This window comes from Nomascus leucogenys, chromosome 5, assembly GCF_006542625.1.
Source record: "Nomascus leucogenys isolate Asia chromosome 5, Asia_NLE_v1, whole genome shotgun sequence".
Taxonomy (NCBI): domain Eukaryota; kingdom Metazoa; phylum Chordata; class Mammalia; order Primates; family Hylobatidae; genus Nomascus; species Nomascus leucogenys.
The window spans coordinates 120,976,771-120,994,931 of NC_044385.1; the positions used below are offsets into that span (position 1 = coordinate 120,976,771).

The window sequence follows — 18,161 nt, forward strand, 5'->3', positions numbered from 1 at the left end:
GCTCTTCTTCTTGTTTGATCACACTTTACCGTAATTATTGGTTTAATGTCTGACTATCCCCACTAGACTATACAATCTGGATCTGTGAGCCAGGACCATGTCCCTCTTATCTGCCCTGAACACCTGATTAGCACAATTCCTGGCATGTCATTTCTGTGTAGGTAACCAGAGGAGGTTATACCAGCTCCCCATGGATGGCAAACCTAAATCAGAATAGGGATTTGGGTGCCAGGAAGACAAAAGTAGGAGGTGAAAATAAGTTGTTCAGCATTCCATTTCCTTAGGATTACTCTAAATGGCTAAAATACGAGTTGGAGTATGAAATGCCTCAGAATCAAGGTCCCCAGGTTGGTGTAGCCCTGGCCAGCTCAACATGAAATGAGAGCCATGGGCAACAGCCTACAGCACCACATACAGCCGGGTGGAGAGTGGCTTCACCTTAGATCTTTACGGTTTCTTCTTTGAGAAAATAATAAGTGGTTATCTGTGTTTTAATTTCTGTTAGAAGTAAATTTGTTCCACATTCCTTGTTTCTAAAGCCACTCAGTGACTTTATTCATGTATATTGAAGTTATACGCACAGCTTTTGATTAGTCCATCAACCAAGATCCTCTAAAAACAATGTTTTCCTCCATAAATGAAGTTCTGTCCTCAACCTGAAAGCCATGGATATGGATTGGTCCAGTGTCATGTAGATTTGCAACCTTTCAGAATGATGAATAAACTTTGGTATTAGTCATAAAGAGGGCACACTCTGAGCAGGAAGGCTGGCCAAGGGCCCAGAGGATATTGTTCACAAAAGACGTGCAACAGAGAATCTGAAATTTGGATAATCTTACCAAGGTGTTGAAATTAGCTTCTTAGTGTTACCTAAAAGGAAGAAAGATTTCCAGACAGAGACTAAATAAGTCTCCTAATCAATGTGGAAGAATATGTGCCTTGGGAACAAACTGGAGTGGATATTATGTTCATCTCTTTCTCAATCCTGTCTTTCAGTAACACACGTCAGTTTTTTTGTTATTTTTTTTAAATTTATTTTTATTTTTATTTATTTGTGTGTGTCTGTGTGTGTTTATTATACTCTAAGTTCTAGGGTACATGTGCACAACGTGCAGGTTTGATACATAGGTTTACATGTGCCATGTTGGTTTGCTGCACCCATCAACTCGTCATTTACATTAGGTATTTCTCCTAATGCTATCCCTCCCCCCCCACCCCCCAACAGGCCCCCGTGTGTGATGTTCCCCACCCTGTGTCCAAGTGATTTCATTGTTTAATTCCCACCTGTGAGTGAGAACATGTGGTGTTTGGTTTTCTGTCCTTGTGATAGTTTGCTGAGAATAATGGTTTTCAGCTTCAACCATATCCCTGCAAAGGACATGAATTCATCCTTTTTATGGCTGTATAGTATTCCATGGTATATATGTGCCACATTTTCTTAATCCAGTCTATCATTGCTGGACATTTGGGTTGGTTCCAAGTCTTTGCTATTGTGAATGGTGCTGCAATAAACATAAAAACATACAAACACACATCAATTTTTGCCAGATAGACACGGAGAGGTGTGAATTAAAGTCACTGTTGAGTAAGTCTGTGATATGTATCTTTCAACAGAAAGAAGGAAAAGTCTCTGAAAGAACAAACAAGGGCCTTCACATCCAAATTGTTAAAAAAAAAATACTGGGGTAGATGTATGGTTTCTGAAATCATCTCCAAATGGATACTATTAAATGTTTGTCTCCAACATAATTCACACTGAAATTCAAATGGAAATGATTTTTTCCTTGGAATACAGTCAATATGTAGTGACTTAAGATATTTTTCAAAAAGGGCCATGTGTGGTGGTTCACACCTGTAATCTCAGCCCTTTAGGAGGCTGAGGTGGGTGGATCACCTGAGGTCAGGAGTTGGAGAACAGCTTGGCCAACATGGGGAAACCCCGTCTCTACTAACAATACAAAAATTAGCTGGGCATGGTGGTGCACACCTGTAATCCCAGCTACTCGGGAGTCTGAGGCAGGAGAATCGCTTGAACCCGGGAGGTGGAGGTTGCAGTGAGCTAAGATTGCACCACTGCACTCCAGCCTGGGCGACACAGTGAGACTCCATCTCAAAAAAAGAAAAAGATACATAAAAAAGGATATATTTAAAAAGATATTAAATATTAATATAAGCCAAACTCAAGATTCCTAAATTTCTCCAGAAAGTTTCAATACGGCTTAAATTAACATAGACCCAATTCCTCATCCACCTGGGTAATTTATCCTGTGATTTGTAGCAATCCTGTGTCTGTGTTTGTAATGCTCCTTTCAGTGAACTCATTGTGCCAAGCTATGCTTATGATTTCTATCATCTTCATCCCCCAACTGGTCACTATTAATAATTAGATGTTTATTTATTTGTAATCAACCATGGTATCTGGCACTGGCATTCTATTTTAGTGAAGCTCAATATTTTCAGAAAAATCTCAGACCATGTTTTCAGGGCATATTTACACTAAGAGTAATATTAAGGTATAGTTTCAGGAGAGAAGATAGCCTAACCTGTACTGGGAAAAAAAAGAAAAAAAACGTCTATAAAAAAAAAAATTAGCGGGGTGGGGGGCGTGTCCAGCTACTCGGAGGGAGGAGGGAGGGGAACCAGGAGCAGAGTGCAGTGAGCCGAGATGAGCACTGCTCAGCTGGGAAAAAGCGAGACCGTTCAAAAAAAAAAAAAAAAAAAAAAGAGAAAAATAGAAAGTGTTATACAATTATAGTCATCCTATAATAATGTACTTCATGCAGAATTTTTCAGTTATGCTCATTCCTTTAGTTGTCTGCAGTAAAAGGGTGCCAACAGACAGATCTGATGCCATCTTCTAGGATTTCCAGGTGTTTCAGGGGCCAAATGACATGCACCTCCAGTTTGGCAGGCATGCTGCTTGTTGTCTGTGCATAATCTCATTAAAACAACATAAAAGCAGGGCTGATTGCAGAAATCCAGGGCATCTTTTTCAGATGTGTAACAATATTTAATGAAAGTATCTTTTCTGAAACTCCCAGGTCAGCACTCCCGATTTGGCCAGCTCTTTTTTCACCTGTGGACTTCCCTGCTCAGTTCTCGTGTGTGGTGTGTGGTGTGTGTGTGTGTGTGTGTGTAGACTGAGGGTGTTTTTCCCCAATTATACAAACACTCTGTCTCTGCCATTGCCCCTTAAGGGAACCCACTGAAGTTTCTCAGATGCCAGAGCACAGTTAGTGCCCCAGGGCAGGAGGGGCTTCCCCATAGTTGTTCTGTTGCAGCTGTTCCTTGCCCTATCAGTTGCCCTGATGTCCCAGGAAAGGCAACACAAGAGTGAGTAAAGAAAGGGTCACAGAGCAGCATTTCTTGTGCACGTAACTCCATCCCAACTGAAAATGCACAAGTGGGCCCCGTGTCCCTGATCAGTGTGATATGTGTCTTAAAATACTGAGGTTCACTAAAATTGGCCAGTGCCAGGTATCATGCGTGCTTGATTAAAAGCACGCCCTGCTTCCTGCTCCCCTGGCTAGTGATGGGCCCACCGTATTACACCACCCTGCCTTCGACTCAGACCACACCAGAAAGCCTGCCCATGTGCAGAGCCAGAGTTCAGAGATAGTGACGCTTCAAGTAGGAGGGGGTGCGGCAAGGCTTAGGACGACCCCAGGCAGCACTGGGTGGCCTTGATCTGATACCGAAGCCTGGCCTCAGCTCTTGAACTTGGCTCCCCTGCACCCTGGGGAAGGAACTAATCTTGGGCCCTGTCTTGCCTTCCCCTGGACCTCTTAGTCTCTTGCCTCATCTCCCCTATGGATTCTGTGCGATCAAAACAGACCCTCTGACCCTGGCTTTTACACTGAAAAGCACCAAGATTTCTTTTGCCTTGCAGTGGAAGTTTATGGGCCCCAAGTGAGAGTTACTCTTTATAAAAACAAACAAACAAAAACCTAAAATCAACCTATTCTTCCAGAGAAAGCTAAACAAACATGAGAACACACATAGTCCCTGAGATTTTGGTGTACTTTTCTCATTCCTTGTTCTCTGGGTGAATATATCTCCCCTGAAAGGATTTCCTCTAGTCCACTGCTGCAAGTGATGTTGTTTTTGGTCCTCAGTAGCACTGTTCATACCTTTGTTTCATGGCTTTCCCAGGGGAAGAACTGTCTTATCTTTGCATCTGCTCCTGCTGTGGTCATCGGCAGAGCACTGTGACCTGCCATATGGGAGATCCTTAATAGCAATTTATCACTAAATGATAGCTATTGATCCATTTCCCCACTAGACTACAGCGATTAGTGACGATTTGCACATAGCAGGTGCTTAATATTTACTAAATTGAACTAACATGAAAGGAAAAGCAACCTTTCATTTTCTAACTACAGCTTGCCTAAATGATTTGCGCTGCAGAACAGAATAAATAGATGGAAAGCTTGGCAAGGTTAAGGCAGAGTGCAAAGGAAAGGTGCTGGCTGAGTCAGGAGACCCTGGCTGTGACTACTTTTGCTTTGACCTTGCCCCCGTGGATGCCCTCATTTCCTTTCAGGATGTTGGGATGGTCTAATGGCTATAAAAACACTTTGGGAAGAGTTTACAGCATTTTACAGACACAAGGTGTTATTATTTCCTTCACAATTTTCAATAGCAAAAAAACATAATGAGCATTTAGTAAATGTTGACTTATCAGTGTTAAATACTGTTTACTCTCCAAATAAGTGAGCTGTAATACTTGTGTAATGCTTTCTCACAGGTATGAATTAGGAGCCGCTCTGTTTATTGGATGGGCAGGAGCCTCACTGTGCATAATTGGTGGTGTCATATTTTGCTTTTCAATATCTGACAACAACAAAACACCCAGGTATGAAAAAGAGACAAAAATGACCTGTTAAAAAGCAGAATGCTATCATAAATCATTACATGTGGGACAAATTACAGATAGTTCATATGATTCTTAGAAACTTCCAAAATCCGGAATTGGAAAAGGTTAGCAGGACAGTTAATTTTTTAAAGTTTTACCATTATTATCTTCCAAAGAAAATTCTAACGTAGAACTAAGGGTCTGAATATGAGGACAAGTTCTTCAGTTTGGCCTCATCATCATCATCTTCCTCTAGGTAGGCAGGAATGTTGATGGCCTCTACTAAGTCTCCTAGCTTCCAGGAGGATGAGTTTTAAAACATGGTTTTGTAAGAGGATAACTGAACAAATGACCAAGTCATGAGTTTCTTCTTCAGAGATTCTCCATCCTACTCAGAAATGACACTGAAAATACTTCTTGGGGCAAGAGAGGAGAGAAGCAAGCTATCTAAGAAAGAGGAAGACTTACACTTAGATATTGGCAGAGACAGGCTGAAACAGTTTCTTCCCATTTTTGTTTGCCCTATGTGTAGAATAGAATCTACCAAACTATGTTTTACCTTTCAGATACGCATACAACGGGGCCACATCTGTCATGTCTTCTCGGACAAAGTATCATGGTGGAGAAGATTTTAAAACAACAAACCCTTCAAAACAGTTTGATAAAAATGCTTATGTCTAAAAGAGCTCGCTGGCAAGCTGCATCTTGAGTTTGTTATAAAAGCGAACTGTTCACAAAATGATCCCATCAAGGCCCTCTCATAATTAACACTCAAAACTATTTTTAAAATACGCATTTGAAGCATCTGTTGATTGTATGGATGTAAGTGTTCTTACATAGTTATATACTAATCATTTTCTGTTGTGGCTTTCTATAAAAAATAAACAGGTTATTTACAGGATTTGTAAAATGTTTTCTACATTTATATAGAACATGAAAAGCATTTGGTACCAAAGGTTCAAGAAGTATTCGTACTCTAGCCTTTTTAATCATTCATAGATAGAAGTCTTTGTACCCACTCCTTATGTTTCTTTTCATTCATAAACAGGTATATAAGGAACAATGTCTTATAAACAGCATGGGGGCAATCTGAGAATATTCCTCAAAAGGTGTCCAGGTTAAATAGACATGTTACTGGCTGCATACAGGCAAATTCTAGTTTTTTGTTTTTTTTTTTTTTTAGTATTCTACAACATTTATATAAAAAGCTAAATATTTTTGTTGAAGCAGCAAGTTATGTGGTAGAACTTAACTTCTACAGGATCAGAGAGGATCTTGCTCATTCATGGCCATATCCACATGCCCATGGCCGCTCAGTAGACTGTTGAAAAAGCAAAGCCACAGCATTCTCCTTGATGTATGCAGAGTTATGTAGCAGGGGGATGTTCTTTGATTTATTCCACTGGCACCATTAGTGAATATTTAGTTGTTTTCATAAATGATGCTGTGATGAAGACTCATGTATATATTTAGCAAATTTTGGTTTCTTACAGACACATGTAAGACTGTAATTCATTATGACTGCTCCAGGAAGGGCTAATGGGGCCAATATATTATTGCCTGTCATGTGGCACATCCATGTTAAGGGGCTGAGGCATCCCCTGGCATGGAATGCAGAGCCCTGAGCTAGGGCATCAGCAGAAGCTGAGATGGAGATATTGGTCGTGGTTGACTGTGGAGTCAATTAAAACCTGTTTATGCATAGTGTTCCATTATTGGAACGCTAAGCATGTGGGAGTTATTTATATCCTACTGCTCAAGGTCATCGCCAAGGTCTGATTGGAAAAATTCAAAATATTGCAAACTCAGGCATAAATGGGTTAAGGACATCCCAAGCCAAAGTGGTACGTGCCTCACTCAGAACTGCCGGGCTGAGTTCTATCTGGGTGTGTCTTCCAGAACCTGTTTACGGAACTAACTGGATAACTGAGAGACTTGTCATTTCTAAAGACATTTAAGTTGCTCCAGGGATTTCTGAACAAAGACACAGGATTCTTCCTACAGCCAGCCCTATATAACATGCCCACAAGGGCAACAGTTATCACAGTTAATACACGCCTTTCATGTCCTGTCTCACTCACTCCTCACAGCCATCCTAGGAGATACATACTGTTTTCATCCTGCATTTACAGAAAACGAAATGAAAGCAGAGAGCTTAAATAATTTGCCACAGTAATGTCGAAACTAGGCCTTTGAACCAAGGCAGTCTGAGGTAAAATATAGTTTCAAAGTATGAATAAGAATTAGTATTTGTGTTATCTTTGAGTAAGAAACTGTCCAATGTGAATCACAACATGGGTGAATGTAGTATTTTCCTGAAGTGTGAAAGACTTAAAAAAAAATCACATTGTTCAGAGGTGCTCAATGGAAAGAAAAGGAAATGAACAAGTTTGTTAAAAAATAAAAAATAAAAAATTCCATACCTTGATAATCCTTGAAATATCTTTTGCAGAAATACAAATTAACTGAAAGACATAAAGGTAGATTAGGTCCTACAGGCCAGTGGGGGACAGGGTTGTGTGGGTGTGCATTTCAAACAAATTTGCCTTAAAACAAATTTCAAACAAATTTGGCTTAAAGTCTCCCCTTGACACTTTGTACTTGTATGGCTTCTGGCAAGTTACTTAATAACTCTGTTTCTCACACATTTAGGATGAGGATTATAACAATAGCTACATTGCAAAATTGTAATTAAATGAATTAGCGCATGTTCAAAACCAAACCAGACCAAGTGGTTCAATAAATATGTTGAATAAATAACTGAATGAACAAAGTGGCACATGGGCCATCTTAGGCATGGTGTATTTTTGTAGATTGCCGTTCTCTGTCCTACTACGTGAAACTTGGATTCAGCCTTCTGTTCTCTGTCCTACTGCGTGAAACTTGGATTCAGCCTTCCGTTCTCTGTCCTACTACATGAAACTTGGATTCAGCCTTCACTAAAGCTTTTAGAAACATACATATAAAGTGAGTATATCTGCATGAAATGGCCCCTATAGGAAGCTGGAAGGATTCTTTTAGAGAGCAGGAATGGGCTACAAGTAAAAAGGATCTCAGGGTTGGTGGAAACAGATAAAGATTTGTTCTAACCATTAGGACAGAATGTCATATGGCATAGCAATCAAGGCCAGATTCTCCCTCTCTAAGACCCCTAATAAGTATAAATTTAACTCAGAATTCATCTCTAATAACACAGCCGCAGTCACAGTGATGTAACAGAGGGCTTTACTGAAAAGGTTGACAAATGAAAAGAGATCTAAAACCCAACAAATCTTTTAGTTAAAAGGTTACTTGGAAACAGAATATAGTACCACCAAGTTATAAAAATGCAAAAAACAGCTTATATGAACTTTCTTTCAACAATGTTTAAGAATGTAACTAAATTACTTTTGAGGTATTTCATAATACATGTTGGGTATTTTAAATAGTAAAAAAAAAAACAAGTGAATTCAGTAATGACTCAAATATTTTCTATTTAGTCTGATAAATTAATTGGCACTTAAAATAACTACACTTTATTCATAAAATATCCAAGATAAAGAATATGCTATATAAAATAACCAACCATTTAATAGTAACATGCTTACAGTGGCTCAAAGCTGAATGTGACAAATGTACTTCAGGAAAATGTATTTAACATTGGACCTAGCTATATTCTAATTCTAAACTTACTTTTTTGGGGTGTGGAGGGGTGGAGTCTTGCTATATTGCCCACGCTGGTCTTGAACTCCTGTGCTCAAGCGATCCTCCCACCTCAGCCTCCCAAGTAGCTGAGATCAAAGGTGAACACCACCACACTCAGATTAAACTTACTTCTACATGAAAAATAACCAGATTAACTTTTAGGGATTAGTGGTTCCACCAATTCAATTTTAAGACTACTAACAGAATTTTATAATATAAACACCTACGATATGACAGCATACATAAGAAAAATATTTTTTAAAGTTTTAATAATTCAAACCAAAACATGCTGTAAGTTTAAAAAAAATTCACTTAAAAATTAGTTGAAAAAAAAAACTTAACACTAGAGTACCGTTCTGAAGAAAAAACTTTTTATGACTTCAATGACATGTTATTTTTAAGCAGCAGCAGAAGTCTTAAACATCTTTATATGCTTCGAAGTACTGTTGATGATCTGATTTTCAATACTGTATTAGGTGCCATTAAAGAGACCACTGTTCTTTGAATCAGTCTCTGTGTTGCTGTGGGAAACATGGTAAGGCAGAAGCACTGGAATCATGGAGGCAAGTTACTGAAACACTGTGATACTGAAATACTGCTGGCTTCTGGAAGAATCTTCTGACATGTGGAATTAGACATCTGAAGCGTCGCTCCAATCAGTCACAGTTACTAAGCTGCTTTTTAATGTGCTTGATTCATTTTCTTGAAGTCCTGTAAGTGGTGGGGAGAGGCAGAAGAGAAGGCCTCAACGGTTAAACAAGCACATTGTCAAGTCTATAAAAATCCATAATTTCATATTGTCATCAATCACTCAGTGTCTAAATCTGTTCATGAATCCTCATCTCCCAACCCCCATGAGCTATGTATAGGACGCCACTTTAAAATCCAACCCTGAATTGGTCGCATCTCTAGGATACACTCATAGGACCCTTGGATGCAAGCGTCCGCCCTGCACCCTACAAACAGCAGGGGCCACATCCTGCTTCCCACTCCTTCCCCAGCATTCAGCTCAGGGCCTGGATGTTGAAGGTGCTCAGTACATTTGTGTTGTAGTTACTGACTCTGAGTGAATAGATGGTAAAGAAAGAAGGATGAAATTAGCAAGCCAAGTAGAGATTAAGGTGTTAAAAACAGATTTTCTAGGGTAGATAGGTTTAACAATGAAGTTAATTTTAAAATGCCATGATTTTGAGCCAGTGAAATAGAGTGCAGAGAATTCCACTCAAGTTTGACTCTAGAAATGTGTTCCTCTAGGGGCACAGGTTTATGATGCTGGAGGAAAGAGACAGGAGATGTCCTTAGGGCATCCTCTTGGCCATGTAAAGAGTCACTGTAGTGCAAACAGGGTCTCCTGGTTTTCAATAACTGATGCCAGTTATGCAACAGCTATGTTATAACTGGACAATGTGAGAGAAAAGATAGCGTGAAGGACAGAGGCAGCAACAGCTTATCTTACAAAGGGGCGAGAGGCTGCTGAAAATGTAAAGAGCAAGGGTGGAGATGTGCAGGTATTAATTTAAAATTACAGGCTGGGTGCAGTGGCTCACACCTGTAATCCCAACAGTTTGGGAGGCTGGGGCAGGAGGATCATTTGAGCCCAGGAGTTTGATACCAGCCTGGGCAACCTGGTGAGACCCCATCTCTAAAAAAAAAAAAAAAAAAGTAATAAAATTATACGTAGGAGTACAAAAACAGTGAAGAAGGCGTGAGAGGTGTGGTGGGTGGTGAAAATGAGCCAAGTCCCCATCTGTCTTTGCAGGATATCAATAGTTAATATCTAAAGTCAATGAATCAACAAAGAGTGGTTTAAGGCCATTACTGAGAGGCAGGTAGCACTAATGAAGGTGGTGGAATGGCATTGAGAAGCCTTCTGAACAACTCAGCTTTCAACATGTGCAAGAATTACTTTGACAAAAAAAATTACAATTTTCTAATTTTAAAAAAATTTACTAAGTTATTGGGCTTATCTAGGCTCTAGATTGGGGGATATGAAAATCATTTCAAGTAATTATCTCATAGTATTTCATCCCACTGACTACAATGCTACAAGAGAAACCTCCCTTGGGAGAAAATGAAGAAAAATATTTAAAGGGAAACAGACTAATACAGAAAGACTGCCAGAAGAGTGGTCTCATTCAGGTATATGATCAGAAATTTTAATTCCTAAAAGGCATCTTCATGAAGAGAATATGTATATAGACATTTTCAAAAATAATATAAAAGCCAGGCATGGTGGTACACATCTGTAGTCACAGCTACTCAGGAGACTGAGGCAGGAGGATTGCTTGAGCCCAGGAGTTTGAATCCAGCCTAGGCAACATAGTGAGACCCCATATCCTAAAAAAAATTAAAAAATAAAAAAAATTTTTTTTTGAGACAGAGTCTCACTCTTTTGCCAGGCTGGAGTGCAGTGGCATGATCTCAGCTCACTGCAACCTCCGCTTCCCAGGTTCAAGCGATTCTCCTGCCTCAGCCTCCCAAGTAGCTGGGACTACAGGCGTGCACCACCACGCCCAGCTAATTTTTGTATTTTTAGCAGAGACAGGGTTTCACCATGTTGGCCAGGATGGTCTCAATCTCTTGACCTCGTGATCTGCCCGCCTCGGCCTCCCAAAGTGCTGGGATAACAGGTGTGAGCCACTGCGCCTGGCCAAAAAAAAAAAAAAAAAAAATTTAAAGAATACAAACAATTTGGGGGCCACGAGTGGTGGCCCATGCCGGTAATCCCAGCATTCTGGGAGGCCGAAGTGGGAGGACTGCCTCAGTTACTGCAGAGGCTGAGGTGGGAGGGCTGTTTGAGCCTAGAAGGTTAAGGTTGCAGTGAGCCATGACGGCCTGGGTGAAAATAACACCCTGTTTCAAAATGAAAAAATAAAAATAAATTAAAAATTTAAAGACTAAAGATTAGTCCTATAATTAAATAAGAATAACAAGTAAATATATATGAATCAGTAAGTTATACATATCCAATCCTTATTTAAATAACATAAAGCACTGACAGCTTTCTTTTTTGTCGGATGATATACTAGCATAAGTTAATTAGATATTTATAAAGATGAAACACAACTAATAAGAAAATGGATTGAGCTTGTATTAGAGGGGAAAGCAGCAAACCTTCTCCCTTTGGCCCCTTAGGATTAAATGCGCCCCAGGCATTTAGCACATGAGCAAAATGTGGTTCATTTTTCACAGGTGGAGGTTCCTTCTGTTCTTTCCCGGATTTTTTTCCCAAAGATCTCTCTTCCTCTAGGGATGATACGTCCCAGTCTTCATCCTCCACATCCGCATGCTAAAAGAAAGGCATGGAGAATAATTAATGTTTCTTAGAAAAAAATGGTGCCCCTCAATCATTTTATTGGTTAGACTGAGCAGCTAACACTGAACCATAAGGAAAGAAGTGGGGAACTATTAATACTTCCAAATCTAGTCATTTCTGCAGGGCAATGAAATGGATTTGGAAGTTGGTATTTTGAAATCTGAATCATCTCTTTTTCGTTTCTGCCATGGAAATATGTTTCCTACTCTACCAATCATGAATGTAGAAAATTCCGGAAATACTACACTGTAGCAGTATGAAACTCTAAAAGTCAGGGTGCTCCGGAGTAGCAGTGAGGCCTGCTCTCGCTTCATACCTCTGTGATAATAATGACATCTAACTGTGGGTACATCACACCAAGGCCTGCAGAAATAGCCCCCAACCGAAAGGTGCACACAGTTCTACCATGCCCTTCCTAAAGAAAGATGCTTTCGCTCTCTCTTGAATGACACAGGACTTTCTGTCATTTTTGGCTTGTGTAACACAAATAGTATTAACTAATAAAAGTAACTTGACAAAATGCCCTGGACTGGAGGACCAGTCAACACAGATGAGCTGTGCCCAGAAATACAATGGGAGAGCTCCATCCACAGAAACACTTCTGGCGTCCTGGCTGTTAGAACCACTGGGAAAATGTTAGGGCTTCTTCTCTAATGCAGACAGAGGAGCTTGGGCTCCGCCCTCATTTCGGCTCTCAAGTGGGGCTAAACCCTCAAAAGTACCTGAGGTCTCATGCCAGGGTAGTGGAGAAGATCTGAAGGGCCCCAATTCTGGCCAGTCACAAATTTCTTTGTACAAACCATTTGATATCTGCAAGTATCAAATAATACATGTGACAGGGTCTTGAAAACCTGTAAAGTGTGATGCTTATTATGTATTGTTACAGCTATCACTCCAATATCTTTGTCTATGGAATGGAAAGAAATGCAGTACTGAGAACAAGAAAGGTGAAAATCTCAACCTCTACTCTACCAGCTAACTATCTGTTTTATATTTCACTACAAAAAGTGTGACCATTAAGGTGCTGTCAAAAGACAAATTTATGTATATCTAGCAAGTAAAAGTGATTTCACCTTTAGTTCTTGTAATTCTTCTTTTTTGATAAACATCTCAGGAACATTAGTTCCACTGACTGGTTTATTCACATTTTTGCGATGTGGAAACATCTTTTCAACTTTTTCAGTAGGTGTTTTAATGGCGGCTCCTATAAGATCAATAAAAATTAGGCAAGTGAAGTATTTAAAAATTGAATCTATCTTTAGTTCCAAAATAACCTTACAGGAAACTTTGAAAGAGTCTAAGCTTTGGAAGTAATTATGTATTATTAAAATAAAATCAGTTGGTGTACTTTGGGGTTAAAAAATTAAACACATAATCTTTAAAAAAATCATAATCCTTAAGACTATGAGCTATAACGTTTTCATTTTATTTACTTAATTAAAAAAATAGAGACGAGGTCTTGCTAGGCTGCCTAGGCTGGTCTTGAACTCCTGGGCTCAAGCAATCCTCCTGCCTCATCCTCCCAAAGTGCTGGGATTACAGGTGAGAGTGACTGTGCCCAGTCTAAAGTTTTCATTTTAAATCGAAGAAAGATGATCTCATTCAACTGTGTGGTCAGAAATTAATTTCAGTGAGATAACCTGCATGAGTGGAATATTCGTATGGGTATTTACAAAAACAATATGAATTTTTAAATGAATTACATTTTACCTAATTATATAAATACATGGTATATACACATTATATACAATATAAATTACATCCAGCAATATATTAAATATAATAAATTACATACAATATATTAAATATAATAAATTACATACAATATATTAAATATAATAAATTACATCTGATATGTTTATAATATATAATTTTAAAATTGCATTAAGCAGAATTTTTAAAAAATATAATGACCCATCAGCTCTACTTCTCTTCAGCAAATATTTGCAGTGACAGGCTAAGATCTTGTCTTCCTTTAGTATTACTTCAGCTCCAAGAGGCAGCACAGTGTATTAGAACAGCCATTCTCATAGTCACCCAGTGTCCTGGGTTGAATTGTGTCCCTCTAAATTCACATGTTGAATTTCTAAACCCCATTGCTTAGAATGTGACCTTATTTGGAGGCAGAGTCTTTGCAAAGGAAATCAAGGTAAAGTGAGGTCATTAGGGTGGGCCCTAATCCAATGTCCTTATACAAACGAGACATCTGGACAGAGATACACACAGAGGGAAGATGATGTGAGGATGCACAGGAGAAGACAAGTCAAGGACAGAGGCGTGGAACAGACCCTCCCTGGCAGCCCTCACAGGAACCAACAGTGCCAACACCTTGATCTTGTACTTCCAGCCTCCAGAACTGTGAGGCAATAAGGTTGTGTTCTTTAAGCCACCCAGTATATGCTACTGTTATAGCAGCCCTAGCAAACTAATACACCAGGTATCATTCCCAACTCCTTCCTCTCCTTCAATTGGAACATGATAAGCCCTGCCCACCTTCTGTGGGCGCCTTTGGGATCCGCTGCATCTGTTCCTTGCACACCCTCCCAGCTCAGACTCCCAATGCTCGGTACACCCGGGTGAGGACCACAGTCCTAAATAAAGTTTCCAGAGAGTTTTCCAAGGTAACAGCTCACCTGCAGGCTTGGGAAAATCATCAGTGTCCTCGATTTCACTTCCCTCGGTCCCGTCCGCGTCACTTTTCACTGTGTTCTTCCCGAAGCTGCCCTTGTTTTGCGATGGCGGCACAGGAAGTGGGCCTGGGGATGCGTACGCCCGGATGAGGTCGTCGTCCTCCTGCTCCTCCTCTGAACTAAACGGAGGGGTCCTACACAAATCAACACCGAGACAGGGGCGCTGTTTTCGTAACGCTTCAGGATTTATGATATTAAGAGATGTGCCTCTTAAAGTGGTGGCACCTTTCTCAGGTAATTCCCAGTGGGCACAAGTGCCTTTGGGGCTATGGCCAAGATGGCGGCGAGGCCAGAGGTTATACCCACGGCTGTAGCATCCTCCCACGCCCAGATCTCTGCCAGCCATGGGGCGTGTTTATCAAAATGGGCTGAAGCCAGGGCCTGTCTCCTCTATACCCAAATGTGTATATTCTTAATAATTTTGGTTTTCACACACCTAAGAAAAACATTTCTCAAAGAAAAACATTTCCTCAGTAAAACCACTCCATCTTTTAAAATTGTGTCATTACTTACAGCTTCTTTATACTGCACCTTATTGCAAAGAGCTTTTACATACACAATCTCATTTGTATCATCACATGAATTATTACCCCTATTTTAAAGTGAAATAGAAGTTCAAAGCAGTGTTCGTTCATTTAAATATTTATTGGGCACCTAAATGCCAGATAACGTGTCAGTCTTGTACATGTTGATTCATTCACACCACATCCCAAGAAATAATGCTCTTCCCATGAAATTATATATAAGAAAAGTGCTTTTGAAGGGTGAATCATTGTTTATTGTCTCTAATACACAGTGCCTCAATGAAGAGATATTTATGTCATCAATATCTCCAGAATAAGGCAATGATGATTAAATTATTCCTGATAAAATTAGTCTTACTCATAATTAGTAACAATATACCTACAATTTATTGAGTACCCACAAGTGCTAAGCACTGAGTCAAGCCCTCTTCATACATTCCCATTTAATTTGTAGAACTATCTCGTGAAGAAGGCAGCATTATTCCATATTACAGATAAGGAAATTGAGACTTAAAACATCCCATATTACAGATAAGAAAACAGGCTTAAAACAGTAATCAACTAAATCAGTAGCACACAGGTGATGAGCAACTGGGCTAGGGTTTTTAGTATCCTAAGAGAACCTAAGAGAGGAAGATCTACTAGGGTCAGTATTAACTTCCACAAAAAACTGGAACACTAAATTATTACATTTAAAACAAACTTACACTGTCACGAGTCTAGCCATAAAAACTCAACATCAGCCATTTAAGTTAAATGTACTTATTGAGAAATTACTCAACATTGTGGGGGGTTGGATATAAGAATGACTCAGGTGTCCTGCTTCTTAATGGAGACCACATGTGGTTAAGGGCTATTGACTTATGTAATAACTGATAAAGAAACAAAGTAACATGTCACAAATAACATATCACAAAGGAATGACAAATTATGATATTAAATAATTATGGCTTCATTCAACCATAATGAGCACACTACTTTAAAATGAAAGAAATGTTCAGTGAAAATAATTTTTTAAATGACCCTCCCATCCCCGTCAGTACTCACGTAATAGTTGAAGACTTTCTGGGAAAAGGATCTTCCATCGTATTTTTCTTAATTCTAAAAAACAACAGAAAAATATTTTTAAATTGCATAATTTAATAATATAATTTCACATACATTTCTATGGAACTGGTGATTTTTGCTTTTGACATATACTAACGAGGAAGAGCAGCAACAAAAGTCACCCAGCGTCAACAAGAGACTGGTAGGAATTACAAGTGTGATTCTCAGTTGGACCAAACACTGTTATGGACTCAATGTCTGTGTCCCCCCTGCCCCAAATACATATGCTGAAGACCTGACCCACAGTATGATGGTATCTGGGGGGTCTTTGGGAGGTGATTAAGTTTAGATGAGGTCATGTGGATGGGGGCCCCCATGATGGGATTGGTGCCTTATAAGAAGAGGAAGCGAGGCCAGAGCTTGCTGTATCTCCACCATCTGAAGGCATGGCAAGAACGCAGTTGTCTGCAAGGCAGAGAGCCTTCACCAGAACCTGACTATACTGGCATCCTGATCTTGGACTTTCAGCCTCCAAAATGGGGAGAAAATAAATTTCTGTGAGGCCACCCAGTCTATGGTATTTTGTTAAAGCAGTCTGAGCTAAGACAAACACTGATAAAATAAATCTACAGGCTGAAATACTCACTTTGGAACAGATGTCCTATCAGTAGAAACAGCTTTTTGTCTAATCAGTTGTCTGTTTTTGGAAGGAAGTTGTATCATTTTGGGTACTTCTCCAGTTGAAAGGGTATCCATTTGAGAAACACTGCACTTATCTGGAATATAGTGTCATTCATGAGTCTCCATTGCCTTTATGATCAGTAAGTGAAAAGCAAAGGTAAACGGTATAATACCCCCTATGCTGCTGTGGCAATGAACAATCCCATCTCCAGGGTTTAAAGCCAGACTCTAGGGTTGTTGTTTTGTTTTTACCGTAAAAACAAAATCCAAGACCCAGCATTTAATAGTACAAACAGTAAGAGGGTTGCCAATGAAGTGGCGAAGTTTGTTAACCATTTAAAATTATAATAATTTGTTTAATGATATCTTGTGGTGCAAAAAGAAGAAAAAAAGAAAAAGTTGTTAAATTAAGCTCCCATTTGCAGTGGGTAACAAGCTTACCTGAAGAGAGTAGTGCTTTCTCCTCAATTTTACAGCTGACTTGATGTTCAAGGAATTCTCTAATTTGGTGAAAGTTAGGTATTTCTCTTTCTTGCTTATGTCTTTGTGATTCCACACTTTTTAGTACTCTATGCAATTGATCACTTGAAATGCCATGTATATCCTGAAAGAATAAGATGTTAAGTTGGCCAGTTATCCTGGGAGGTTTCATGTCATGGGCATATATCAGCATTAACTGTGCCAACATTTCAATCCATCCTTACAGGGCTCCAGCTGTGTGTAGAAGGTGAGGGTGCCCCAACAAGTAACACACTGTCCCCAAAGGGGCCATGAGTTCAGTTGGGCACATAAGGCATGCATATGTTTATGACTGGCTGACCAATGAGGCTGTGTGTCATAAGGACCCAATGAGTCTACAAAGGCTAGAAGAATTACAGGGAGAGAGGCCATCGAAGGCCCCAGTGGCCAGAGAAGGCTGAAATGGGAGGCTGAGCTGTGACCTGAAGGACAGGTGGAGTCAGACAAGTAAAAACAAGGAGAAATTTCCAGATAGGTAGGCATGGGATAGGGACACCTGTGAGAAAGGAAGGTGTCGAGGCAGAAACAGGTAAGGCACGTCCCACAGGCTAATGCTTAAAAAGACCTGGGTGATGAAACCAGCAGAAGAGACTAAATGCCAACCCAAAAGGCTGAAAGGTTATTCTACAAGGAACAATAGGTCATCACAGCATCAGAGGTGACTTCTTTTTTTTTTTTTTTTTCTGAGACAGAGTCTCACCCTGTTGCCCAGGCTGGAGTGCAATGGCGTGATCTCAGCTCACTGCAACCTCCGCCTCCCGGGTTCAAATGATTCTCCTGCCTCAGCCTTCTGAGTAGCTGGGATTACAGGTACCCGCCACCATGCCCAGCTAATTTTTGTATCT

At 39.8% G+C, this 18,161-nt stretch overlaps 2 protein-coding genes across 6 annotated transcripts in view; one reads left to right on the top strand and one right to left on the bottom strand.

The window, feature by feature from the left end:
* CLDN10 (claudin 10) overlaps positions 1 to 5,765 on the top strand; it is a 132,558-nt gene extending 126,793 nt beyond the window's left edge. For 2 of the 3 annotated variants that reach the window (XM_003257392.4, XM_003257393.4), the window contains exons 4-5: positions 4,748 to 4,855; positions 5,422 to 5,756. In XM_003257392.4, the coding sequence (XP_003257440.1) occupies positions 4,748 to 4,855; positions 5,422 to 5,536 (223 nt within the window). In that variant the 3' untranslated portion in view covers positions 5,537 to 5,756. Of the gene's footprint in view, positions 1 to 4,747; positions 4,856 to 5,421 lie in introns of all 3 variants that reach the window. The other variant, XM_003257391.3, reaches the window with a different exon arrangement.
* Positions 5,766 to 8,354: 2,589 nt separating this feature from the next.
* The window catches only part of DZIP1 (DAZ interacting zinc finger protein 1), a 64,089-nt gene continuing 54,282 nt past the window's right edge, over positions 8,355 to 18,161 (bottom strand). For all 3 annotated transcript variants that reach the window (XM_030813560.1, XM_030813561.1, XM_030813559.1), the window contains 7 exons: positions 17,239 to 17,401; positions 16,763 to 16,892; positions 16,117 to 16,170; positions 14,489 to 14,679; positions 12,929 to 13,059; positions 11,654 to 11,828; positions 8,355 to 9,250 (listed from right to left, as the gene is read on the bottom strand). In XM_030813560.1, coding sequence (XP_030669420.1) covers positions 9,171 to 9,250; positions 11,654 to 11,828; positions 12,929 to 13,059; positions 14,489 to 14,679; positions 16,117 to 16,170; positions 16,763 to 16,892; positions 17,239 to 17,401 — 924 coding nt within the window. In that variant the 3' untranslated portion in view covers positions 8,355 to 9,170. The remainder of the gene's footprint in view (positions 9,251 to 11,653; positions 11,829 to 12,928; positions 13,060 to 14,488; positions 14,680 to 16,116; positions 16,171 to 16,762; positions 16,893 to 17,238; positions 17,402 to 18,161) is intronic.